The sequence below is a fragment of the Strigops habroptila genome, chromosome 7 (genome assembly GCF_004027225.2).
Source record: "Strigops habroptila isolate Jane chromosome 7, bStrHab1.2.pri, whole genome shotgun sequence".
Classification (NCBI taxonomy): Eukaryota; Metazoa; Chordata; class Aves; order Psittaciformes; family Psittacidae; genus Strigops; species Strigops habroptila.
The window spans coordinates 52,337,785-52,364,566 of NC_044283.2; the positions used below are offsets into that span (position 1 = coordinate 52,337,785).

Here is a 26,782-nt window from a genome sequence, read left to right on the forward strand (position 1 = left end):
CTACCGGAATTTGCAGTCTGAGCATCTGAGCTGAATTGGCTGACAAATTCTGGGAAAGATGAGTGAGTTGAGAAAATTAATACGTAAATGTTCAAATTGCTTTTACTTAGTTTAATTTATTCTGTTTTCAGTTTTAATGAATGTGCTAACTACTGTATTGAACACTGCTAACCGTACTGCATCTTTAACGAACAGGGAGAACATTTGTTCTTGAATTTAGACCACTGCAAGAATTCTGCCTTCAGTGTGAAAGGCTCCATCAACCGATGGAGCTGCAAATTGGTGCCAAATAGCTTTGTTGTCCAGATGGTGTGCACTCTTTGTGTGCTTCCTTTCCATTACTCAAGTGCTTAGTATTCCTTTGTAGGTTATTCTGGTGTTTTTTTCAGTAGTGTGCTGCCAAAACAACTGTTAAATAAATGTATGAAGGTGGTGTGTTTTCAGTTTACAGTGCGATTTTAATGTTCCCTATTGATACCAGAGCTGATTGAGCTGGAAAACAAAGTCTTCTGTGTATTATTAAGGCAGGTGCATGAATGTCTGTAATGCGTCCCTACCATTTTTGAAGTCTGACCTACCAGGACTGCCTCAGGGCTTGAAGATTACATTACTGTCCTAGTTCAATCATTTACCTCTTATCAGAGACCACCAGTAGGAGAGGGAGGGGTTCTCTGCAGCAAGGACATCCGTCCTACAACAGCATAAATAAAAGTTTATATGCTTACAGCCTTTGTTCCTTTGCATGACAGAATGTATTTCCCCTCTGTGCACTGGAAACATTTTACTGTTTAAAGATAGCTGTCTGTGGGATTTCACACCAGGGTTAAAAGTTAGAAGTGGAAAAACACATTTCACAGTTGCTATCCCAGAAGAGAATAGCATTCTCACTGCTCATCAAAATCACAGGTTATGCAGGAAAAGCAGCAGCCAGTGCATATTTTTATCCACTGGGATAAAATATAGGGAGACAGAATATCTCCTGTACAGAATAGACAATGTAAAACCAAATGAAATGAAAAAACATCCTGACCAGAACTGTTGGTGTCTTGGAAACTTACAGGTTCATTACTGGGAACTACAGTGATCACATCCTGAGTTAGTAATTCTTAATAGGTAGATTGTTTAAATGCTCTAAAGCAGGGGTTCCAAAGTGAAGCCTTGGAGCCCATGCCGACTGCAAAACATTTATGTCCCACAGAGGGATGTTTCAGTCCTTTCCTACAGTGAGTATAAAGTACTGCACTGCAGATGAGTTTCATTACGTATCCCCAACTTAGGGGCGTTTTTTCCATGAATAAAATACTAGGCACCACTGTTCAGATGTCTCAGAGCACTTAGACTGTTTTTACAGACCTGTCTGGGAAGTGATTTACTGGCTTCATCTGCTATGTTCATTCAAGCGTATTTTTTGCTATCTTAACTTCGGTGGATTGAAACATGTACTGAATAAGGTGCATGGAGAGGAAATATTTATAGGTTGCTGCCTTGTTGAAAGGCTGTTCTAAACAGCGTATTTCTGGTAAAACCAGACATAGTCTTGCCCTTTTTTTTTCTTTACTGAAGAAAAATAGGACTGCAGAAGTATTCAGTTTTTACACGCTGGAGCAAATATTCTTGAGTATATCACTAGAGTCCTTCCAGCTTCCATGATCCCCTGCATTAAATCTCTGTCAAGAGTCACAGTGGGAAAGTTCTCTCCATTGTGTATGGTACAGCAAGTACCTTGACACTGCCTTCTGAATGGCGTCTTACACCAGCACCTATTCTTCTTATTAATTTACCCCTTCTCTCAGAAGAGGGTCTGGTATTTTATTATCTTGCCTCAGTGAAGTGGAATTGTCTCCTGTGATCCCTCCCCAACTGGGATTCTAACAGATTTGAGCTCATATTTGACAGACTCAGAATCACGCTGCAAATTGGGAAGAGAATTGCTCATTTATTTTTGGATTAATGTTTTCACATTGTCATTACACTGTGATTCTTTTTAAAGCCATTTTACTTTTGGTCTGAGAAAATGGGGTTTTTCAATCACAACTAATTATGTGGCTGTGGAAGGTAGAGGCTGACAACAGCCTATATAAGTTGTGATGGGTGGATAGGATGCCGCAGCTGAAAAACTCAGGCAGCATGCTTCGAGCCACTGCAAATAGCAGCATCACAGGTTGGTGTTACTGCAAGTGCATTTTTGACATCACCTGGTCTTCATTCTGATGAAAATCCTGTTGTGTATTCTCATCTATGTCTTGAGTGTCAGGCAGCATGTTTAGAACAGATGAGTACTTCTGTACCAGTTTAGATGTGGTCACTGGTTTTCTCACACTAGTACAGTTAAAGCTGGCTGTTCTTTTTCCTCTTGCCTTGTGACAGCGTAAGTGCATTCAGACACCTCTGCTGCCATGACACGACAGCTTCTGGGGCTTAAATCTTCAAAGTGTGAAATACTCTGTATAGATTTTAGGAGCAGTCCTTAATCATCTCTCACAAAACTTACTGGTTAGCATTGCATTGATGACCTCTGCCTAGTCTTCATGCTGAGTGATGCTCAGTGTGTTAGCAAACAAAACGGACAAAAAGAAAATGAGATCTAAAAAGATGTGAACAAACATCTGCAGAGTTCTCATCTCCTGAATAATAAGCATCATTCTACTATATTCCTTCCTTAGTATTCTCTGTGTATTTGTCATCCCTTGCTGTGCTACATCTAATTTACAGTCTAATCCCTGCCAAAAAAAGAACTTGCAAGTTTTATTTGCCTAGGTACTATGCACACACAGTTGAAATATTAAAAAATATTTAAATAATGGGGAAAAAAAGGGAGCAGGCAAAGATAGGAGTCTCTCCCTGCAACTTTTCCCAACTAGCAGTTCCCCCTTCCTTCTCCATTCTTCCATTAATCATGAGTTAATTGTGTGACAATTCTAAAATGAATGAAGCAGAAACCTGCTAAGAACAAGGAGGAAGCTTACAAACTCACTGTAATTTGCAATTGAGTTGAGATGTGTTAGTAAGTGCAACCCCAGTGTATTAATTAATTTGCATTATCACTTAGCCTTGTGTTCCTATAAAGACTTTGTTCCCCTGGATTTTAATTTTGAATGTTTCCTAAATAAAAGTCATGGTGATAGATAATTTTGTTTGGAACATCAGCTCAATGAAGCTGATGAATAAATACATAGTGAATTTCCCGACTCAAATGGAGTTCAAATTAGTGATATTTACTGGTTTGGGGTGTTTGGGGCTTTTTTGCTATGTCTTTTTTCCTTTGTGTTTGTTCTGCTGGAAGTGTTGAGTAAGTAAGGAAGTATTAGGTACGATCAGCTCACATATTCTTCCAGAGGGTAAGTCCATCGGTCTGGCTTTATGTGAATCACTAGTGTGTAGTGGCAAACTATGGTTTGATTTTTAGTGGTAATGTTGCTAATACAGCAAATTAGGCAACATCCCTCATAGTTTAGATGGGTAAAGTAACATGTAAATTAGAAACCATATTGTGGTTGATCATTGCCTCCTGATATGAGTTGTCCTCTCCCATAATGAAAATCTTTCAGTGTTTTGATTGCCTTTGTTTCCAATTATATCTCTTCTTTCTGGCCTATCACTAAGAAATTTTTGAAATATCATAGTGCATCTATGGTTCCTTACCATTAAAGTTTTGTGTTAGAACCTCAATTCATTTGGAAAATCAAATTCCTGTTCTTTTTTGTCAACCTGCAGCTATTGTAAAAAATGTCTTTCTTTCTAGACCCTTTATACCCATCACAGTTCCTTGCAGTGGGTGTATAGAATGCTCTTCTTGGTACACAAGAGACTTTCAGATGTTTCTAGCCCTTCTAGTTGTGGACATGACCATGAAAATATTAACCACGTTTCTAGGCTCATAACATTATTTACCTGCATGCGCAGACAGCCTCAAACAACATCTGTAGCTAGTCTGATTGAGATAAAGAAGGCAATTCAGAGTTCCTTGGATCCCACTGGCTTTCCAAGCCTGCTGTTAGGGATTTTCCCAGAGTTCTGCATATTTGCCACAAAAATTGTGTTTTGTCATGCATTTCAAATGTTGTTTTCTGTTTTCATGTCCTACTAGAAAATACTGCAGTAATTCTTACTCTCAGAGTTTGCTTTCCTGGAGAAATATTGAAGTTGCATTTTATTCCTAAAAAGCAATCTTACTACCTAATACATAAAAATGTATTTAGGGCATGCAATGAACTTCATCTGTGTCTGTAGCAACTGAAGAAAGGAGAGGGAATGAAGTGGAATTACGCATTAGTTCTCTCAGCCTCCTTTAATTCTGAGAAACTGAGGAGATATGTCGTAGACAAAAATTATATCACATATTGTCGCGTTGGGACATTTAATTTGCAGGCATCTGTGGTACTTTAGCCAGTCACAATGGGATTAGAAGTTCAGAAGGACTCTTTCTGATCAGACAGATATTATTGAAGGGCACACATTAACTAAAAAAGCAGAATAGAAGTACTGCAACAATTTAATCAGACTATCTATGGCAGAGAAGCTCTGAAAGTATAGAAATATCTTGCTTGTCAGTTGAAGGACTGTGGCATTCTGACACTTGAAAAAATTGCTATCTTAACATTGCTTTACTAAAGGAACATTCACTTTATCTTCCATAAGAGATAATGGAATATATCTCTGTGCAAGTTTACCTGTTTCTTTTTGACTTTTGACTACTGTATTCAAGCAGCTCTAAAGTAATTAGGATATGGGAATGAAAGAGTAAATTGCTGGAGTCTTCCCTAAACCTGCGGCAGTCGTGCAGTGCTATCTGCAGATGTCTTTCCAGGCATTCTGAAAACAGGAATTTGTTTTCACTGACCTCACCCACACTGAATATTTGCTGCCAGCTAAAATCATTTCAGCAAGATGTGGCGTGTAAAGTGGTTTTAACAATTTTACTTTGAACCGGGAGAGTAATTCCATTTCTGATTACTCCAGCACTGCAAAACTCAGCAGAAATTTCAAAGCCTATCAATTAAAGTGCTTTCCAATCACAGGGACATTGTCGAGTATGTCCCTTCTCCTCCTTATGCAGTAAAATTCAGGCTGCCTGCATTACCTCTGTGTTCTGGTTACTTGAATTTCTTCTTCAGAAAGAGGATGCTATTTCGAGTATAGAAGAAAACACTGCAACCATATTTAGCAGGATTCTTTAAGAATTACCGAGAGGAGTGTTACAAAAGTTGAAATCTATCAGTGTTAGGCTGAAGATAAGGGTGTAACATCACCAGATTGTGCTGCCTGTATAGTTCTTTTACTCTCACCATTTAGCATGAGAACATTTTAGGAACATCAAGTCCCAGCTGTTTTCATTCATCATCACCTTCCATACAAGCCTACTCAGGAGTTAGCGTAAATACTTTATTGTGCAGTGTAGGAAGTACACCCTTAGGAATTGCTCCTTCCTCACCTCTGCATGTAGCATGCACTGAGTTTAGATGTCACAGAGGTCTTGATCATCCCTTTTACAAGTTTCCCAGAGAGAAGCAGATGTTTTGAACAAGGCAGCTCGAGCAGGCAGACAAGGAGCAAACCAGGGTCCACTGGGTTTGCCCAGGCAGCAGGAGCAAGAAGCCAGGACTCTGGGGGTGGATAATGGGCTGTGCTGATGGAATAGGCAATCATGCTTTGCTGTTCCCAGTGCCTGAATAAAGTAGACAAAAATATACATATACTCTTTCTTAAGCAGTGTCATTATTCTCTCATAGTACGATTGTTTTTTTCCTGCCTTAGCTTTCCCCATAAAACACTGAACAAGCTACAGTTGGTGTTTGTTCCATGTGAAAAACTCTGAGATCTAGCTGGTTTTGCTAAACAAGTAATATGTTAATATGATAAGTCTATTTTATTTTCTTCAAAGCTTCTTGTTATGCTATCTGTAATATCAGTAATCCTGCCATTCTGTGCAACAGAACCATTTTTCAAGTAATTAACATTAGCCTGTTAAGTGGGTTGAGAAGTACTCCTCGGCTAGAACACAAAATTTGTTCCAGCCTGCTTTCATGAGCCTCCTTCCTTCATTCAGAAATGTCTGATGGTTTTTACTGCTGTTTTTCACCAGTTTCCTAATATTGTTAATTTTGTTGCAGTGTTTCAGCAAAAGGCCACTCGAGTGCCCAGTGACAGCAACAGAACGTACTGCTATGCCAGGAAGCCCGGTACAGAATTTGATTTAGCTCTTTCACTGCCTTGGTGCTTTTCAGTAGAACTAGTAGAGATTTGCTGTGACTTCATTTTGACTGATTTAGCATCTCTTTTCCCACAAAGGATTTATATCCTTAATGGTATCACAGCATTAAGAGATCAGATTAAAGAAAGAAAAACATAAGTTACAGTCTTGTGGGGAAGACTTGTAGTCAGAGTTACTTTATGCTTTTCTGTTTCCTTTCTCCATTGTGATTAAAACCAAGAAAAGGATGGACAGGAAGGCTCAGCTGTGCACTAATTCCAGCCAGGGAAAGGCAGCAGTATGGGGAGCAACAGTTCTCTCCTGGGTACCCCAAGATCCATGTAAAATGAATCACATGTGGCAGTCCAGTTATTTGAGTTGTAGCACATCAAAATGTTGCTACCTTCAATTCCATTAATACCCTAAAATAATTAACAATGTTATGTACAAAATGAATGAACACCGAGTGAAGATTTTTCCTCTCTCTTGTGTTAACAAGTAGCAGGTCAGGATTAAAGCATACAGAGCAGCACATAATCACCTATTTATTTTTACTGCTGGGAACTGCAGTCTCTAGTGCTACTGACATTACTTTTCCTGAATGCTAAACCACATAGGAAAAGAATACAAGACCACCTAGATCTTACTGTGTTGGAGTATTGGTAGCATAACTCTGCAAACCAGCATAGTGACCTTCTATGATGGAGTGACTACATCAGTGGACAAGGGAGGAGCTGTATATGTTGTCTATATGGATTTCTGTAAGGCCTTTGACACACTCCCGCACAACACCCTTCTTTCTAAATTGAAGAGATACGGATTTGATGGACAGGCTGTTTGGTGGATGAGGAATTAGCTGGGTGGTCACAGCCAGAGAGTAGTGGTCAATGGACCAATGTCCAGATGGAGATCAGTGGCAGGTGGTGTCCCTCGGGGGTCCGTACTGGGAGCAGTACTGTTAAATATCTTCATCAATGACATAGTGGGATTTAGTGCACCCTCAGCAAGTTTGCAGGTGACACCAAGCTGTGTGGTGCGGTTGACACGCCTGAGGGACAGGAAGCCATCCAGAGGGATATTGACAAGCTGGAGAGGTGGGCCCATGTGAACCTCATGAGGTTCAACAAGGCCAAGTGCAAGGTCCTGCACCTCGGTCAGGGCAACCCCCACTATCAGTACAGGCTGGGGGATGAAGGTACTGAGAGCAGCCCTGCAGAGAAGGACTCGGAGGTGTTGGTTGATGAGAAACTGAACATGAGCCAGCAGTGTGCGCTCACAGCCCAGAAAGCCAACCGTATCCTAGGCTGCATCAAAAGATATGTGAACCAGCAGGTCAAGGGAGATGATTCTGCCCCTTTGCTCTGGTAAGACCCCACCTGGAGTACTGTGTCCACCTCTGGGGCCCCCAACATAAGAAGGATGTGGACGTGTTGGAGTGCACCCAGAGGAGGGCCATGAAGATGATCAGGGGCTGGAGCACCTCTCCTGTGAAGACAGGCTAAGAGTTGGGCTTGTTCAGCCTGGAGAAGAGAAGGCTCACGGGAGACCTTAGAGCAGCCTTTCAGAAGCTAAAGGGGGACTACAAGAAATCTGGAAAGGGACTTCTTACAAGGGCAGGTAGTGATAGGACAAGGGGGGATGGCTTTAAACTCTAGATGACTTTTAAAGGTCCCTCTCAACCCAAGCCATTCTGTGATTCCATGGTAAAACAGAGTAGCTTTTATGGGTCTGAGGAAATACACCCACACCCCTTTTGCTGTTATGAAAACACACAGTTTTACCTAAACTGGTCTGATCTCCAAATAATTGTATTAGATGCAAGGCATTAGGGTCATTACTGTGCCAAAATGGAATCAATTAGCTGAGATGCAAAAGAGTAGAGATTCATCCCTAATGTGTGCTAGTATGATCAAAAGGAAAGAGTGAGAGAAGCCACAGTAGGTGGTTTTTCATTTCTTTAGTGTATTTCCCTTTGCACAGTCCTTCCTCACTTAAAGTATATATTGGTGCATGACACAGCAGGAAGACTGACCCAGATAATACTTACAGTTTCAACTTTTATGCTGGCTGCATTCCCTGTGCACTGAAACAGGTGCTTTATGGCATCTTTGCACCAGCCTCATACAGGTCTGGCAGAGCCCTGGTTCACAGCTTCCCACTTGTTCTGGATCGGTCATTTCAGTGTCAGTATCCTGGAGACATGCAGTGCTGCACCTCCCTGGGCCAAGCTGTGGTAACAGCTTGTCATTTCCCTTTGGCTGTGCACCTCTGTCATAACCTCTAGGAGGATGAGGTTGTTGTGTTTTCTTGTCACTGTAATGTATTTAATGATTTGGGGGAGGGAAATCATGTGAAATTTCAAAACGCTTTCTGGCCAAATTTCAGCCCCAGCTTTTGAGACATGTAATGTGTGAAGTTGGAGAAGGAGGGAAAAAGGCACCGTGAATATTTTTTGTCTGAAGAGAGCAACAATTTCATTTAAAATGTCAGTACTACAACTTTTCGTGTTAGAAAAATTCTTGTATGAACTGATACTAATAGAGAATCCAAGGATCAGGGCAATAGTAATAAATGTTTAAGATGCTACTCTGCTGCTAAAGAGTAATGGTAGAATCCTCATTGATTTGTTGCATTTCTCTCATTGGAAGAGGAAAAAAAACCAAACCCCCCAAAAAAACCCTACCACCAAACAGAAAGAAGGGGAGGGGGCACCCTAAAGATGGTGTGGTTTTAATTGATGTCAGATTATAGAATTACTCTTTACATGCCTTTGAAAAAAGTGCTTTCATTATAAAGAGAAAGGAATGAAATGCGCTAATAATATTTTCTACCTTTATCTTTCTGCATTGTGTAGCACACAGAGGTCACACTGACACAGTAACTGATAGCACTGTGCAACACAACATCCCTACCAAACAGGAAGAACTCATCCACTTGCAGGAACAGGTGAAAAAGGGGACAATTTCTGTGGATGAAGCCCTTGACAGATTTAAACAGTGGCAGAAGGAAAACCAGAGACTACAGTCCTCTCAACAGGTATGAGTTTGAAATTTATGTTTCTTGACAGGAATCTTGATCAGAACTTCCAAAAACAAACTCTTGTCTTTTGGCTGCCACATACGAGGTCAAAACTAAGTCATGATTTATATATCTATCAGCTCCCAAGGAACTTGCTGCTTATGGTTCTGAATCTTCTAGATATCCATTTCCATTGTTTGATTACTTGAGAGGCTTCCTGAATTTATTTTGCCTGACTTCAGGTGTTGTTGCATTCAGTTAAAATCCTGAGTTAAATATGTTGGTCTTCTGAGACTTCTGTTTTAAACTGCTGGGTCTATACATCTTTTATGAAACCACAAACCTTCTGTAGCTGAACAAAGCAAATGAGCTATTGAACAGCATCAGCTAACAGAAACCTAACTACATCAAGCATGCATTGTTAATAAATATGGACTTACATCAGGCTTTATGCCTGTCTGAAAGTGTAAATCTACCTAGTGAAATTCATAATTGTTAGCAGTCCTCTTCAGCTCCTTTATATTCAATGTATGGAGGAAATTGAGGTGCACAAAAACAGGATTTACAAAAGCCCACACACTGAGTCACTGAAAGAACTGCACCAAAGCTCCAAGCAAAAGAGAAAAGCACAGCGAGGAGGTTTGCTAATTACTTGTAACAAGACAGCTGGAGGAAGAGGTTATGCCCTCATTTTATACGAGGTCGTGCATTAACAAAACTATTTTCCTGTTGTAAGTGCATTTAGGAGAAAGAGGAAAACCAAAGGTACTCAACAGAGTGGGAGAGCTATCAAATGCTGCCAACAAGGAGAGATTAAATGCTCTTTGTGTTTGCTTTTACTGAAGAAATAGTACGAGCTTTGTCATCACTGTGGAACGCTTCACAGCAAAAGCTCAAGGGCTTTGGAACAGTTTGGGAGCCGGTTCACAGGCAGGGCACCAGCAGCACAGCACAAGCCATTGGGCAGCACTGCCAGTGCGGTGCGTGCTCCTTCCAAATATGTCTGTGGCCTGCACACCAGATGGGAATTGCTGGTACTGCTCTGTCAGTCAGGGGAATTACTTGTGAAGGAAGATGGTATCTAATCTGTGCAAAGATAGCAGCACTAAGTCATAAGTCTCTTTTTATCTTGGTTAGCTAGAAGATGCCTGTATTTCAAGAAGGATTTACTTGGCCTGTTTTCAGTGCTTCAGGGCAAAAGCTACTTTTCAGTGGTGGTTTATACCCCATGCTGCATGTGTGACTTCTTTGGGTTTATACCAGAGGAAACTCTTTCGCTTAACTCAGTATGAATATTATGAATTTACTTCATGCTATCACTGTAGTTGTCTGGCATTCACTGGGATTTTTGAGGGAAAATCACTTGGCCAAAGTAAAACATAAACCCCAAGCCCCTGTAATGTAATGCCAGAATCAATGTAACTTACTGATGAGGAAAAAGCTCCACAAGACTCTTAGGTATAAATGCTAAAATTAGCATCTACTCGTAGTGCATCATAGAAAATTTTCAGTCTTTTAAAATTGTTTTCCTGGAGAGAGAAGCTTGATGTTCAGAATGCTAAAGCATCTAGCTTTGTGTAGCTATTCATTATTTCTACAGTAAAGTTCCATTACTGATTTCTGCTGCTGGTTTTATGCTTGTTTTCTACTTAAAGGAAAAAGCACACCACCTTAGAGACAGCACTGTTGGAAACAGACTAGAAAAGGAAAATCTGAATGGTGAGTTGCACTTTCTCTGCCTTTTGGAATGCTGAAGCCTTGAACCATTAAGTGTACTGCAAAGGTCTGATCCAAAGCATGAGCAGGCTTTTGGATTTGGATCGGGCACTGAATTTGTAATGAGCATTTTCTGCATCATATTTTAGTGTAATCAGGCCTTCAGCAGGGTCAAGATTTCATCCCAAAGATGAGCTCACTGAGAGTTAATGGGGCAGAAAATTTACCAAGTCTTGGTGGCTCAGCTTTTCTGTAGCCCATTTCCTACTGCTTAGCACAATTAGGGTAGATAATTTCTTTAGAACAATTTACTTGATGTCTTCAATATTTTATTTGTAAATCAGCTATCAATTTGCACTTGCAAATTCTTGATGAACTTTCCACTGTAACAGCAGTTCAGTATCGTGAGTCATTACTAAAAGCTGTACCACTGGTCGTTTATTATGCTTTTTTCCCTTTGTGATTGAATGTCACCTGCAGCAGTATAAATCATCAGCGTTTCCTGCAAATTATTTTCGCTTGTTGTTATGAAAAGATTGTATTGGATGGTATTGACTTTAGGCCTAGCATTTTTGTGAACTTCAGTACATATATGTTCTTGGAAGGGAAATTTAGTATTTCTTTTTCATATTGGACTTAGTCTCATTTGTATCTCACTATTTAAAATTATCACCTAAATGTGTTCTTTCCTTACTGCAAGACAGCAAAACAATCCACAGTACTGCTTCCATTATTTTGTTACACAGTGTTGTGTTTATGTGGATTTGTGAGATACTATAATTAAGGGAAACTGTTGCTGGCCCAGTGGCAGAGTTCCAGTCCAGACTTTGTATTTCAGCTTTAATGTCTTCTGTGTTCAGTAGGGGTACAGTATCCTGAGCAGGCTCACTCCAGAAGCCTTCACAAGGCACTCAGAGCCTGAGGGCCCAGGTTCACTGCATTTGTTCCAATTTGTTTTCTATAGGTCAGGCAAAGCTAATGATGACATGAGGGTGATGCTCAGAAAGTACTTGTCTGTAGAGTTTTCTTTTAAGGCCACATCGGTCCTGCCTCTGCAGCTCTCCTCCAGAGTTTGCTATTGAATCATACCAGCACAAATGTAGTATCAACACCAGAATTGTAAATTTTGTGAAATTATGCAGTAACTCAGATAACGATCATGATGTTCCTCACCTCTCTGCCCTCTGCTGCACTGTCTTATAATCTCTGATAAATATAAATCAGCAGCTGTGCACTGCAGAAATATAATGGCAAGAATCATTATGGAGGCCTCTGTCTTGTCCAACAGAGCACTTACTTATCAAAGATTTAAATTCTTGAAAATAATAACTTCCAAAAGATGGAACCTCTCTCAACAGCATAGTGATGGCAGCAGTAAAGAAGGATCTCAGAAGACTAGTACCTAAGTCCAGACAGAAATAAATTGCCAGAGACAAGAATGACAGTTACGTTCTTTTCTCTTTCATAGTTCCTAAGGAAAGCAGACCAGAAAGCAGTCATTTTAGATACTTGTTCCACATGTCATTTAATAAAGCAGTATGTATGAGTGGAGTGCTCAGGTTTGGTTAATGAATTCTGGTTTTCATATCTGAATACAGACTGTCTCTCTCTACTTTTAAAAACATAGGCCTCCCTCTCCCCATGCCATATTTGCAATCAGGATTTGGATAGTCTTTTTCATAGATGGTTTCTGAAGACTTGATTGAAGATTTCAGGAGATCACATCAGAAGCCTGTTAGAAAAGGAATTTGATTTTATTTTAATGAGAAAAGAAAACTTCTCCAATAAATTAGGATGGAACATAATTTTTAGTTTCTTGATTAAGTTTGATCTTGCTTCCACTGTAATGAAAGTTATTAATGAGAGCAGCACTCAGTTCTGTGTTCCATTATACCATTTGATGCTATCTTGAAGTTTATGTCTGATTTTGCAACAGTTTAATATAGGGCTGAATAACACCCTCAAAAAGCCAGTCAACTGCAAAGCAAAAAGTTCTGTCACTCTTAGAGTGAAATATCTGTAAACACCTATTTTAAGAACTACTAAATAAGGACTAAGCATATAGAATGTTCATTTGCAGAATGCACAGGCACAGACAGTGATTTCTCTCATTACTATATAATACAGATATGGTCTTGCACATAGACACCGATAGTATCTTTTTTCCAAGAAGGGAAGTAAGATGTTAGCCAACAGAACAACCACCACCAAAAATGAGCATACAAACATGGTTAGACCTCAGCTTACTCTCAGGTAACTGATTCCTTGCCTGTACCCTTAAAGAGAAGATAAAGCTTGAAAGTCTTTTGGGTTTGTGCATGTCCACTAACAGAACAAATGGCAGCAGCTTAAGACAACATTTGTGTAAGGATGACTAGACATATTTCCTTTAAAGTCTTAAAAGACAATGCAACATTCCATGTGCATACATTGTAGCTCATAGGAATTTTTTAAAACCTAGATGATGCCTATCTACATCTTTGGACACTTGAATTACCTACGTGAAACTCATTTAGCTGTTTCTGAAGATGAGATTTCAAAATCTGCCTTCTATTGCAGTTACATTATGGCACCTTATGTGCCACATCCCACAGATTTAGTCATCCAGCATCTAAAAATAAGCACAAGATTGCAGAACCTACATAAGACTGTTTGAATTGCTGGCAGTTAGTTTTCCCCTCAGAGCTAATCGCTGTAGAACCATGAACTTGGTCTTTAGGGATACAACTAGTATATTCTAAGATTCCTCATCAAAACCAGGCATGACCGATATACTCTGTTGTCCACTCAGCATTGCAGCAAGAACTGAGTAGTAGGTGTCGCTTTTTCATTGCTGGGTAATGAGCAAGGTAGAGGCCACAGAAGACAAACTAGAACTCAAATGGACTTCAGAAAACCAGTACTGCATTAAGCAAATGTTAAGCTTGAATTTTTTATCATTATTATGTCAGTGCCAACTTACGTAATAGTTTTAAATGAAGGTAGGTGTTGGGAAACGTGTCAGATGCTTACTAGTCCCTCAGTGACAAATATACGCATAGGGCAAATGAGCAATTCGGTCTTTGCATCTGTTCCAGCCTTGGGATCCTTGGCAAGACTGGTGAGGTAGGTGGCCTGACGTGGAAAGGTCAAAAGCTTTGTCCACAGGGAACTCAACTGAAACCATTTATTTTGTAGCTGTTAGCATCAGTAGGTACTTACACTTCGCATCCAAGAAGGACAACTTCACTATCTGTTGCTACACACCCCCTCCTGTGAGGCACTGTACAGCCAGGTCATCCACTGCAGTAAAGGCATACTCTACAGACTTTCTTCTTCCAGATATTGATTTCCAGATTTGTAGATGCCTATGACAATTAAGCAGCTCTGGTTTAATTGTTTGCTCAAGCAGCTGCAGAAGACCAAATCTCTTCCTCAGCTTCATCCAAAAACCACTCAAAAAAGCACTATGCACCTTTCACAAACTGGCAGGTTATTGATTACATTCGCTATGCTAAATGTCTGGCTTCATTCTTCAGACCTCATCAGCACCTTGTTTTTAGTCCAAGCTGCTAACAGATTGCTTATTCATCAGTTGATGCCACTCCAGCTTGCAGGTAGTGTCTAAATAGAGTTCCCTGAAAACTAGAAAACCAGCACTTAATTTTGAGGACATTAACCAATATCTATTGTGCCTGATGGGTCATTAGGAAGACGAACAAAAACAGACCCTAATTTTGATATTTGGGTCCATGGGAACTCAAACTTCTTTAACTCAACCCAGTTAGCAAAGTTGAAATAACTTGAAATCCTGAAGCATGAGCAAGCTTTTTTGTGTGTGGAGAGTGAAGAAGTCATAGAAAAAATGTTTTTTCTTCATGACTTCAAAAGTTTGCATTTCAGTCAGGACTTAGTCTTGAAAATACTCATTTGTAGGTAGTTTACCATAGCGGCCGCATGACTTGTAAAGCTACATCTTTAGCCTGGCTTATTTCCAGTTTCTTAAGTATTTTGTAGCTTCACATGATGCTCAAATTTAAAATCAAGAAAATAACAAAAAGCAGTTTCCTCCTCATTTGTTACCAAATCAGGTCTTCACGAGACAAGCCCACAGCCAAACTGTTGACTGAGAAGTTCACCAAGACAACTGAATATCCACATATCCCTCAGCCTCTCCTAACTGCCACCAATAGAGACCAGCTATGCTGTTGGAAGGAAGATTTGTACAAAATCCACCTTCTGTCATTCTCCTACACAACACCTGCCTATTTTTGTGGATGTCTCTTGTTCCCCTGCTCCCAGGGATGTGTGTTGTAGTCACATTTGAAGTAAAACACATAAGAAGGGACTCATCATAAGTCTGTATTTTGTGAATTATTCAAGTTTGAAAAACATTCTGTACTGGCCTAATTTACCATTGATATACATGACTATTAATTGCATCTATTTCTTTTTAGTCTCCAACTAGGAACCCAACAGACAAGGAGGAGATGCCTAATTAACAGAGGTAAGAGCGCATGTATATGAACACACATATGCAGGTGTTATTTGTCATGGAAACTGATCCTCGTGGAATTGCTTTCCATCAGAGTGCATTTGTGTTACAATAGAATGGAAGTGCAGCTCAGAGGTCTGATTTCACAAGATAAACCATAATCATCCTACATCCTGGTTTATACTAGAACTGATTTTTTTGTCAGGTGTCAGCTTACTCATTACTGCAAGGCAGACTTGCCAGCGTTAGACACTTGCCTGACTTCTGGATGTAGCTGAAGAGAGTTTCTATTATTACACCTAATAGAGTTTATACAACTAAAAGCTGTATTAGAGTGTACCCCTACACACTGATCACATAGGTGGTATGAAACATCTTGAATATCAAAACAAAGTTAAAGGCATAGATGTGTCCAGAAACGTCGATTAACCAAGAGACCAGTGGCCATTTAAGTGCTGGCAAACTTACAGGTGATGATACTGTCTCCACAAAGAGCAGGATTTTCTGATGGTTGTGTTAATGATTATGAGTTTCTTGGGTTTGGGCATCTAACGAGATCCTTAATAGCTGGGGGGTTTAATTACTATTTGCTACCTGTGCACTTTCATGGATAGCTCATAGCAGTTGTAAAACTGTAGGTCTACCTTTCAGTGAAACTTGATCATTAGATTTGCTGCTAGGAGATAGAAGTAAATAAATCTAGTTTACTGCATTCATTGAGGTTGGGGGTGGGGAGTGGGGTGTTAGTGGTTGAGTTTTGTGGGGCTTTTTAATCAGTTCAGGTTTCAACATCTGTACTGAGAAGAAACTTACCAGTAACTGAACTTAGAGAAGCACCCGAGGTTGCAGACTTCATGAATTATCTTGCATTCATTCTGAGAACAGGGTACAGTGAAGTAGTCACCTGGAAAGTTTCTCTTTTTTTTTTTTTTCCCACTCCTTCCTCTGAAAATGAAGATGTCATGCAACCTTTCTTTTGCATAGAAGGGTGGTAGCCATTAAAAGCTGAAGGCCCAGAACAAAGATGCCTGCATTCTGTTAATGTACCTGCAAATCTTTTGCTTGAGAACTTTAACAAGTTTCCTGACCTGTGGTTTTCTTAGGCCCCAGATTTCTTCAGTTCATTGATCTCTGCAAGAACAGTCTGTGCTGAACAGCTCCAAAAGTCAGTTAGATTTTCTTCTCCAGTTTCCCTTCCTTCAGATGAGTTTAGGACCTGAAAATTTCAAAATTAAAGTTTACCCTTTTAGATATCAGTAGTATTTGTAATTTTGCATTATTAAAGGGATTAAGTAATATTTGTTCACAGTAACAAAATGATGCAACTTATTCCTGAACACAAATGTAATCCTTAAAGGCCTTGTTAGCTAAGTTACTTTAAACGAATTTGCCTCTCCAACTTTTCCAAGTGGGGGGAAGGCCATGTTACACTGTTATAACATTACTTTTGTGGTACTGAAAATGGACAGTCTTCAGTGAGGTCTTTCCTGCCACCCTTCTCCCATGTAAAGGACAAGGCAGTTGCTCCTTCTGAGAACCATGTGGGGTGGATCTGAAGGACTACACTGTGGTTTTGATTCCCTCATACATTCAACAAATACAGTGTTTGATCTGATTCTAAACTAGCATGACCAGGCTATTCAATAACAGGCATTATTTCTTACAGTGCGATTTGTCAGTCGGCTGCGCCTCAGTTTCCTCTCCCTGGAATCCCAAACATCTCTAAGCCAAATCCCAACAGACTGAGGCTCCAGCACATCCTGCTGTGACACAGCTGTGTGAGCATCGCTGTGCTTCCAGTATCTTGGAATCTCTCACCTGGGCCAACTGTGGAAGAAGTCCAGTTTTATAAAGCAAATTAATAAGACATTTTGTAAAGTCAGCACTGAATTTTACATTCTTTTCTTTGCCAATATTTTTTTAAGATGCCAGCTGAGGGTTTACATAAAGATATATTGTGTGCTTTGGGTAATTATTACTAAACTCATTTCAATTTTTCCATAATGCTTAAGTTGTTTAAAAGTAGACTTTATGCACCAAAGAGGAAGATCATGAAAAGTTATGATTATGAAGTTATAATACATAAAATTTAGGTTTTCCTTTAAGACATTTTTGTATAACCTTTTTATATAAATTTGGTTTTCCTAGGAATAATAATTGTACTCCTTCACTAGTTTAAATAATTGCACTCCAAGAAAAGCTAATTTCTAAAGTCAAACTATGTAAATCAGTACTAATAATCTACTAATGCATTAAAGTGATTAGAAGAATGGGGTTTACAAGGAAGTTGTGTTTTGTTTAATAAGTTGTCTGAGGTAAGTGATATCCAGAGCATGCCCAGAAGCATGTCTACGGCATTTACACAGCAAAAGTAAAGGAATAAATATGGTTAATGGTTATAATGGTCTGCATTCCCACAGTGATGTACTCCAAAATTTAAGTGGTGTACTCCAAAATTTAAGTGAGCATGTAACAAGACAGGAGCATGCAAGATGACTTCCTTTATTTTATACACCAAAAAGGGGAAAAAGATCTCATTTGCAGAGGGTATAAGAGAATATTTTAACTTTCAGGCAAGTAGAAGCTTAAATAGACTTTCCCCACCCCAGTTACGTGAGCTCTGCAGAAGCCTTCTTACAAAGCAGGTACATATGCTGTTAGTCAAAAGTGCCTCTGCAGAGATCTTAGTCTTGACTAACCTCTTAGTTGTGCATTATTCACAGACACCTTTAGGCACCGAGTCCATAGTAAGCCTCCCCTCAAGCTCTCTGCAGTGTTGAATCTGCTTTGCATGCACTAGGAGCTGCTTGTGCTTAAACTTTAATTAGGAAAAACTAAACACTACTTATAATCAGAAATTCTTTTATATAAAACTTAATGACATGTTAATGTGACACCCAAATTTGGACGGGGGGAATGGGTTTGATGTTCAGACTTGGGAGCCTTGATGGTCGTACTGTTTTTCCAATTTCAACATATTGTGCCAAGAATTGTTACAAACAGAAATAAGCTAAAAAGACAATGCTAGGATTTTAAAATAATGACAGAACCTTGCAAGTTTGTATCCTATATACAGCTTTAGGCTAATTAAGATTCTATTTTAAAATGGGTTGATTAAACATTTTCAGAAAATTATCAGTTCTATGGCGAAACCCCCGATTTCTGTTAGAAACACTCCTACAAATTCTGCAGATGTATTGCTCTTAAGTCATAAATATTCAGTGACTGCTGTATTAGTGTGGCAGCACAGCTTTGTGCTCCATAGCTCAAGGGAGGCCTTTGTATCTGAACCCCATCAAAAGCCTTGAAACATGTAACATCTACCAGATCTAGAAGTACAGTCAGTGTCTATGAACTGAGGGATGCGAGACTGTTTTGTAGAGGAGAGGAGCTGTGATGTTTTAAGGCTTACCTTGCCCCGTGAAAATGGAGTGGGGAGAATTACTTGGAAATCTAAATTTGTATAAACTGTTATTCTCCCTTATGCGGTTCCTCTCCCTCCCCACCAAAAAAACCCATTATATTCTGATAACCCTAGCTACCCAATGTATCCCCTAGCAAGCATTCCTGAGGAGCTGACATATACATTGAAAAGAGTATACAAAGCCTGAGAAGTTTCTTCATTTCAGTACCTGCTGTCTTTTCTGAAGTTTGCTGCTTTTGTCTGTAGCAGAGGAGATGAGGGGACCTTTTGGAGGGATGTCCTTGCAGACCTCCAGGCAGGATCCCAGTACTCTCTCACTGCTGAAGGAGAGGCAGTGGCTCCTTTGCTCCAGTGAGGGGACACCTGGGAAATGGAGAGGTTTAAGGTCAATGATAAGAAACAAACAGAACAGGAAATGTACAAACACAAAGCACAGAAGCTTACATCAAGGAAACCCCATGGATTTCCTAGGGGAAAAAAAGGGAGTAACAATATAGCAACAGTGCCAAACAAACTAGAAGCCACAGTGTGGTTCCTTCCAGAAATAAAAAAGAAAGGTGTGCTCTACGTATGGACAAGTTTGTGCATCTCCAGTGCATGGTACGATACACAACTTCCAGCCCAAGGTGGTTTAGGATTCCCCATTACAAAGCAGCTCATGTTCTCCGCTTTTGCTGCTTCATTCAAACCTGGCTCTAAGTGCACCAGGTACAGTGGTGCCAGTGGTACAGGCTTCAGCAGCACCCAAGCATAGCACTGGTTCCAGCTGGGATCACAACCAGGGAATTTCCATTTGCTAAAAAAGTGAAGCACAGAAAAAGCTATTACCTTATTTACAAGGTAACAACACCAAAGAGGATTTTAGAATTTTAAAGGCCAAATTCAAGCCCCAGCAACATTAGTGAGATTTAAAAGGCAAAAAGCATCAGTGCTCCTTGAGTGGAAAGGGGAGGAGAGGACAGGCAGAGGCACCTCTCCTCTTTTCATCAGCAAAGCATTTGCTTAGCAGGGAATTTTCATAAGCCTTCCCAGTCAACACGTGCTCTTCCTTTCTTCCTTTTTAATCTCCCCACAGTTCTCCTAAGGCTGTGTCATTCTTCCAGGCAGCAAGCACACCTAGTGTTTGACAGACAGTGCCTCATTGCTGCACAATGGAAGTATAACAACAGTAAATATTTAAACTAGTTAAAGCTGTCAGCACTGAAACAACTTTAATCTTGAGCCCTGAGGTACAAGAAGCCATAATATGTTCAGCTGGGACAGCCACTTTATATCACTGGGGCAGAGGTACAACTATCCCATGGAGCGCAGAGTAGCCTCAAAAGGGTGTAAAACAATAGGGAAGACTGGCAGTGTCACTTGAATGAAGAAATACTTTTGTTACACTGCAGCTTTGCTTGCTTTTATCACTCTGATCTTCAGCTAAGGGTGGATTTGCCACAAATAGGTTACTATCTCCTCTGACTCCTGGTATTTTAATGTACAACAACAAAAAAACCCACCAAAAAAAAAAAACCAAAAAAAACCCCAAAACCAAAAAACCCAAAACAAACCACAAAACCCACTCCATCAAAACCCTTTCTCAGTGTTTTATGTGTGCCGTATCTCAGATGAATTGCAGTCAGTATACAAAATCTTCCTGACAAATTGTATGCAGTCCATGACAATGTTATTTCTATGGTACGAAATCCCATAATGGCTAAGCAACAAGTTGAGGACAGGTCTTTTGTTCATTTAGTTTTTGTCAACACACACACACAGAATTCCAACCCCCCACCCATACTCTGAGGCAGCCAGTTAAGGCTCCAGGGGAATAATGAAAGGAAGAATGCCTTTTTTTCCCCCCTTCCTCCAAAGGGAATTGCTGATTCTCAGTGTAGTCCATTATGTGCAAGCTACAAGTAAAATCATTACACTTCCACAAAAATAAAAGCATCTGTTTCCCACTCCACTCACATTCAGTATCCACACTGTTTGCTGCTGCAGGATTTCCATGTATTTCCCCAAGGTGTGCCACTAAACTTCAAGCACGTTTATAAGGAGACATTCTGACACAAAAGAAGGCCTGAAGTTTTGCTAATCAAATATGCCTTACTAACAGGAAACACCAGCAAGTGGCTGTTTAGCAGTGCATAAATGATTAAGTCAATCACAAGACCCTGAAAGCACAGCTGACACAAGATCCCTGTTGTAGGTGCTCTAAACTATTGTCTTCATTGTAAGCTGGGAGATGAACTAATTGACTGATCACCAAAATAACACCACTCTCCCCTTCTGGCTGCCAGTGTGTATCCTATTAAATTTCAACTGATAATCCATCCAGAAATAAACACTTTAAACATTGCGACAACCAAGAGAAAGAAAACAATACAAAGAGATTCATAGTGACCGCAGTTAGCGGTGGCCAAAACTCACGTCAGGGTCTTGTGCTCATCTGCCAGGAGAAACCTCATCACGGGAGAGGTTTCATCATCACTGGATCATCAGCGCTCAAAGGTTGTCCACTCTTTGCTGGGGTAACTCACCATTCAGATGCAGCCCATCACCAGTGAGGATGTCATATGGCCTTGTTGGATATTCACCCTGTGAATAAATACTTTTCGCATTTCAACAGCAGTGTAACATAAAGCAGAATGAGAATAAATCTACTGTCCTGCCTTCATTTTATTAAATAAGCTATAACCCTTGGAGGACTGCAAGTGATGCCGAAAGTGCGTTTCAGTCTTGGTAGGAAACCTCTACTGTGATAAGAGCAGGAGCAAAATGACAAGAGTTGTCCTGACAGTCCTCGAGGGGGTGTTAATAATGAAGGGGAGGCAGGACTGCTCATCCCCTTCACTTCCTGTAACCAACATTCGTCCTGACAAACTTCCATACTACTGAAATGTGACTCTGAAGCAAATCATTCCAGAAACAGGCCCCAAGACAAGCCATTAACAAGCAGGTGAAGGGACATAGCTGGTCTCAGCACAGTACACACACGCTGGGCTGTGGTAACTGAGATTAAGAACTGCATCAAGAGAGCAGGGAAGAATTTGATGGAGACAGAAAACTGATCCAGGGAAGGGACAGTCAGCTTATGTTGGACACCCAGAATAATAAATCAGAAGGCCTACGCCAACATCATTGCCTGATCTCAACAGTTAGTCCAAAAGCTTGGAAGAGCTTCTTTTTAGAGAGGAGAGCCCAGGTCTCAGCTCACTTCTGCAAAGACCCTGATCAAGGAGGGCAGGGGTTCAGCACAGGTGAAGAATCCATTGACGCTGCCCAACACGGATGCTCCCCGGTCGGTATGGTACACAGTGCAAAGATAGAAAATAAAAAATATGTGTATTAGCTGCAATTGTTTGCAGATGCAAGTGACACAAGATACTTGCACATATGGGATATCTAAGCCACATCAGTTGTCTAAAAGAAAGAAAACCATGTGTGAAAAACTTACCAGCAAAAATTTACTGTTGCCATCTATCCAGAGAATGCACCCAGCCTGGTGAAAGAAAAATAAACCAACAAAACAAACAAAAGCAAAATGCAGTATTCAAGTTAAATCAATTGCAATGCTAAGATGACTCATTATGAACCTGTGGTTTCACTCCTGGCAAAAGACAGTTCAGAACATTTCACCCCAAAGCACTCGCCAGTGAAGCTTGGCTGGGTTACAGCAGCTCTTCACGAAGTTACCTTGGATCCAGTGTGTTTCACGGCAAAACACGCAGGTATTACAACTGCCTGAAGGACTTGGTCGTGGCAGAGATTTGTCTAGTTCAACCCCCTTCTCTTGCTCTGCTATATTAAGTGCTGTTATCAGAAGTCTTTTCATACAAAGATACTTCTAGATAAAGAAAATAAAAATACCTCTGAAAACATCTTTCCCCTTCTTAAGCTGAGATCACAAAGCAGCCTTGGTAAACTTTGTTGTCATTTTGGAAGTTACAACACACACTTCTACCTGCAAGGCATGGGCTGGCACACATCCCTGCTGTTTACTTATGCTACAGAAAAACCCACATGCCTCAGTCTGGAGATGATGAGGATCTGTGTACAGAATACATACAGGGTCCCGCTTCACAGCGTAGATTTCAGTCACACTCCAAAGGCAAGAATCAGGCAGCAGTAAGTAATCAAACAGCCATACTGCAAGTAACCTCCTCACCTCTCTCAGGTGCTCACATCAGGTTTTTATATCCTTTGTCACCCAAACACAGCAGCCATCCAACTCCAACCCCAGACACCCAAGGAATGCAGGCACTCAAACAGGCTTGTGAATGCCGCGGTTGGAAGTGAATCCCTGGAATTTTGGTATAGACAGCATGTAGTATCTTTGCGTCAAAGCTCCTTTACACACAGGGATGCTTCACAACGTCCTTTGTATTCCCCTATGCCACAGGGCTGTTGTGAACGAAACTGCAATATGGATGGCAGGGCACTCAAGTGTCATTAAAAAAAAGTACTAATAAAAAATAAAAATCAAGAGCCATGTGAGTACCAGTGGACAGGCCACAAACAGAAGCTGCAGCTCAGCACAACTCCCCACCTGCTGTTAACCAGCCCAGCAGATGCCTAGCTTCCAAGCAAAGCCTACTTCAGCTATTGTTCTCCCAAGTCATAGTTTGGGCTCACAGCACATAGAGGTAGTATGGAGAGACACATGCTGCTCTTGTGAAGGAGATGGAGAATGGGAAAGGATTAGGCAAAGGGTAACTTGCACCATTAGTTCAAGAGGAAAGCCTTCATTTAAGTATGTCCTCAACAACTCCATCACAGCCCATACAGCTAACAACTTATATTAGTCCTCTATTTTAGGGTGGATTCAGTCAATCTATAAGCACAGGATGCAATAAATGAAGTTCCTGATGCTGTTTCTACTGATCAATTAAACCCCTTTGGAGCCAAGCAAGCTTCTTCATTAATATCTACACCATTAAAACCAATTTTTTTTCCAGCCCTAACACACTGAGAACTTGTGGAGTGCTATTAATACACAGATGGCACACAGGTACTGCAGGGAATTCCACCAACTGCAGTGCATGTTTTCTTTTGCACGACTTCCACAACCTTCCTCTTTGACAGTTTCAATCTCACTTAATGCACCAAGCCCAGCAGTGGTGCCAGTGCTCTGGTAAGCAAGACTGACCAAAAGGTGACCAGACCAAAACAGGCGAGCAACTTCTGCCTCAGCTCTGCAGAGGATCCTTCTCTCCTTGATCCATCTAATGAGTTTTACGTTACTTTTACACCATACCTGACTTGCCTCAGTTTATTAAGAGGTGGCTAAAATGACACTAACAAAATCCATCTCCTGTGGGAAAAACAACTGAAGTATTTCATTTCTCAGCATTAGACACCTGAGGTAACAGCAGAAGGAAGGGAAAGAAAGAGGCAGCAGCATTCCTCTGCTCTCACGATTTCATTGCTATTTGAGCACTGTCACATCATTTCTTATTTTCTCCTGCCTACCTAAAATAGAAGTTTACGAGATGTGAACAAGCTGTAAAAGGAGCCTCAGAGGAAAGATATGTTATAAAACTTCTCAGGCAGGGTTCTTTCTTTCCCGGATACCTTTTGTTAGTATTTCCTGCTGAGTGAGCTTGAACGCTGAATTTCGTTGCCATCACGCAGTATGCAGTACCTCAATTCTTACGGGTTTTTTTGTTTGCTTTGCACCAAGTGTCATTAACAACATCTTGTATTCTATTTCTGACTGTTGATCTGAATACAGTTTCTGTTTCTTTTGCCAGTTTTACATACTAAATGTCAGCTTTATGTCTAATCGTATGCCTCGCAAACACACGCAAGATAAACAAAACTGCACACTGGAGGCATGTCAGAGTAAAAACACATACTGTTTGCAAAATTAAGCTGAGATGGGGATTCTAACAAAATGAGCTCTCTAGAGCATGGGTTGGCTTCCCAAAATAGTCTTAGAGAAAGCTATGCTTCTGCCACCCCTACACGCCACCAAGCATCAGATATCTTGAAACAGTAAGTAACACTTCCTACAGTCCAGTGCCATAAAACACTGACTGTTTTGCCTTGAAGGGACAGCAGGTATGGTACCATTCTATAAAACAAGGTAAGCAGATGATTGTGTGGATCCGAAGCAGGCTCCCTTCCTCCTCCCAGATGAGACAAGATGACTTAAGCTCAGCATGGGAGTTGGAGGCAATATCCTAGCACAGGGATCTTTAAACCAAGTCTCTCCTTTCCAGCTCATCTAGAGCAGTTACTGAACTGTCATTAGTCCCCACTGTGCAGCAGGATTAAGTCGATGAAGGCTGACAACTTTCTGAAGTTTAAGTAGTAAGAAAACCATAGCTTCCCATTTGCAGCACAGACCAGCAAATTCTTCAGAGGCAAGATCTGACTGTTCCAAATGCCACGTCCTCAACCACAATGCAGTCAGTCAGTTATCCAGGCCTGAAGGTCATTATAATTCTTATTTCACTATTCTCTAACTCAACTTTGAATGTAAGATGCCTGGCTTGCACCAAATAACCTAAATTAATAGTTAACATTGTAAAAGTTCATAATTTAAAGTGTCTATGGCACTACTGAAGAAAAAGCAGAAATCTGACCTGTGCAGCCGCTCTGGTCACTGTCCAATGGAGTCAAAGCAAAGTTTGACCAAATTTTGTACAGTTATGGGAAGATCCACTTCTCCAAGCTAGTTTAAGCATCCTCCTTATCTTTCAGCAAAATATAGGAACAAAATGCAGTGGTGTTCCTGACAAGGCATGTGAATTGAATTACATGTCTAAGAATGCGTGCATATTCTGTGGCACCAGCAACAGGGTGAAAAGAAACTGCTCTGCCATTGGGAGGAGGCTATTTTAGTTCACTGAGCAGGTTCATAACTCTAAGGCTGCAAGGCAAACCACGCTCAAGAGTACAAGATCCTTTTTTTTTTTTTTTACCAGTAGTTGACAGAAGGCAGTTCAAATACTGTTTTCCACAGGATACCAAATTAGCATAAACAAAAGTCATGGCTAATGAGATTATATAGCACTAGAGCAAGTTACACACTACAGGAAAGCATGTAAGTCCTCTAGCTCAAAGGAAGTCACACAGTCATGTTTGCTTCTCTCCTACCTTGCTCAAACACCTACTGTGTCTGTATGAACAGCTCAGCCTAGTGGCCCTCCTCCCTTGACCCCCTCCCATCCTGACCTGGTACCTGCCTTGAGGAAAAAGAGCCAATATCCCACCACATACTTCTTACTTCCCCCTTCTGCCTAGTTGCCTACCCAGGTGGCCATAAAGGACACGGCACACCAGCTAACCCTTCTGCAGCCACACAGAAACGGAATGGGTTTTTTATTGCCCCTTATAGGCAGCTGCAGCCAAATCACAACACTGTCCAGAGAGAAACCAGTTCAACAATGGGAAACAGTCTTTTTTCTTCGTGGACAGGTCACAGATCCCATCAAATTGAAGAGACTAATGAAACATCCACACGTCTGTTTTGCTTCACTGAGCTAATCTGTTTGCTAATCACTCTGAGGTTTAGGATATCAGAAAATCCCATAGCCAGGCTCTTGCTCAGTCTCACAGAGCCAAGCTCTCCTTATCTAGCAGCTTTCCATGGAGCATTAAGTTAAGCAACATTCCCTGTACTCACCACAGGAGCTGCTGTGTATTTATTCGGGAAATTCAAGCACACTTTTAAGAACACCAGCAGCCAGGGCATTTTCCCCTTTCCTAAAGAGTGGAGAAACAAAAATATGCCCAAGACAAAAACACATTGAATTCAAACAGCTGGGGGAGTAAAGACCCCTCCATCCTCTTCTCACTTGTATATATCATTGTAAAGAACATATTAAAGTGGTGGGTGAGCCAATTTCAAGCCTTCTCTTCCCACCCACAGCTTTTGTTGCTTTTACCTCTGTTCAATCATTCATTCATGCTCCCTCAGCCACTCGCCCACAGATATTCCTTGCTGACAGCCCAGCTGCGCACAGGC

General features: G+C 40.7%; 1 protein-coding gene across 1 annotated transcript in view; it reads left to right on the top strand.

Moving 5' to 3' along the window:
- The window catches only part of BANK1 (B cell scaffold protein with ankyrin repeats 1), a 127,956-nt gene extending 110,290 nt beyond the window's left edge, over positions 1–17,666 (top strand). Inside the window, exons 11-16 of the mRNA XM_030492851.1 lie at positions 6,111–6,179; positions 9,045–9,226; positions 10,864–10,927; positions 12,393–12,460; positions 15,361–15,410; positions 17,065–17,666. Coding sequence (XP_030348711.1) covers positions 6,111–6,179; positions 9,045–9,226; positions 10,864–10,927; positions 12,393–12,460; positions 15,361–15,405 — 428 coding nt within the window. The 3' untranslated portion in view covers positions 15,406–15,410; positions 17,065–17,666. The remainder of the gene's footprint in view (positions 1–6,110; positions 6,180–9,044; positions 9,227–10,863; positions 10,928–12,392; positions 12,461–15,360; positions 15,411–17,064) is intronic.
- The last annotated feature ends 9,116 nt before the right edge of the window (positions 17,667–26,782 follow it).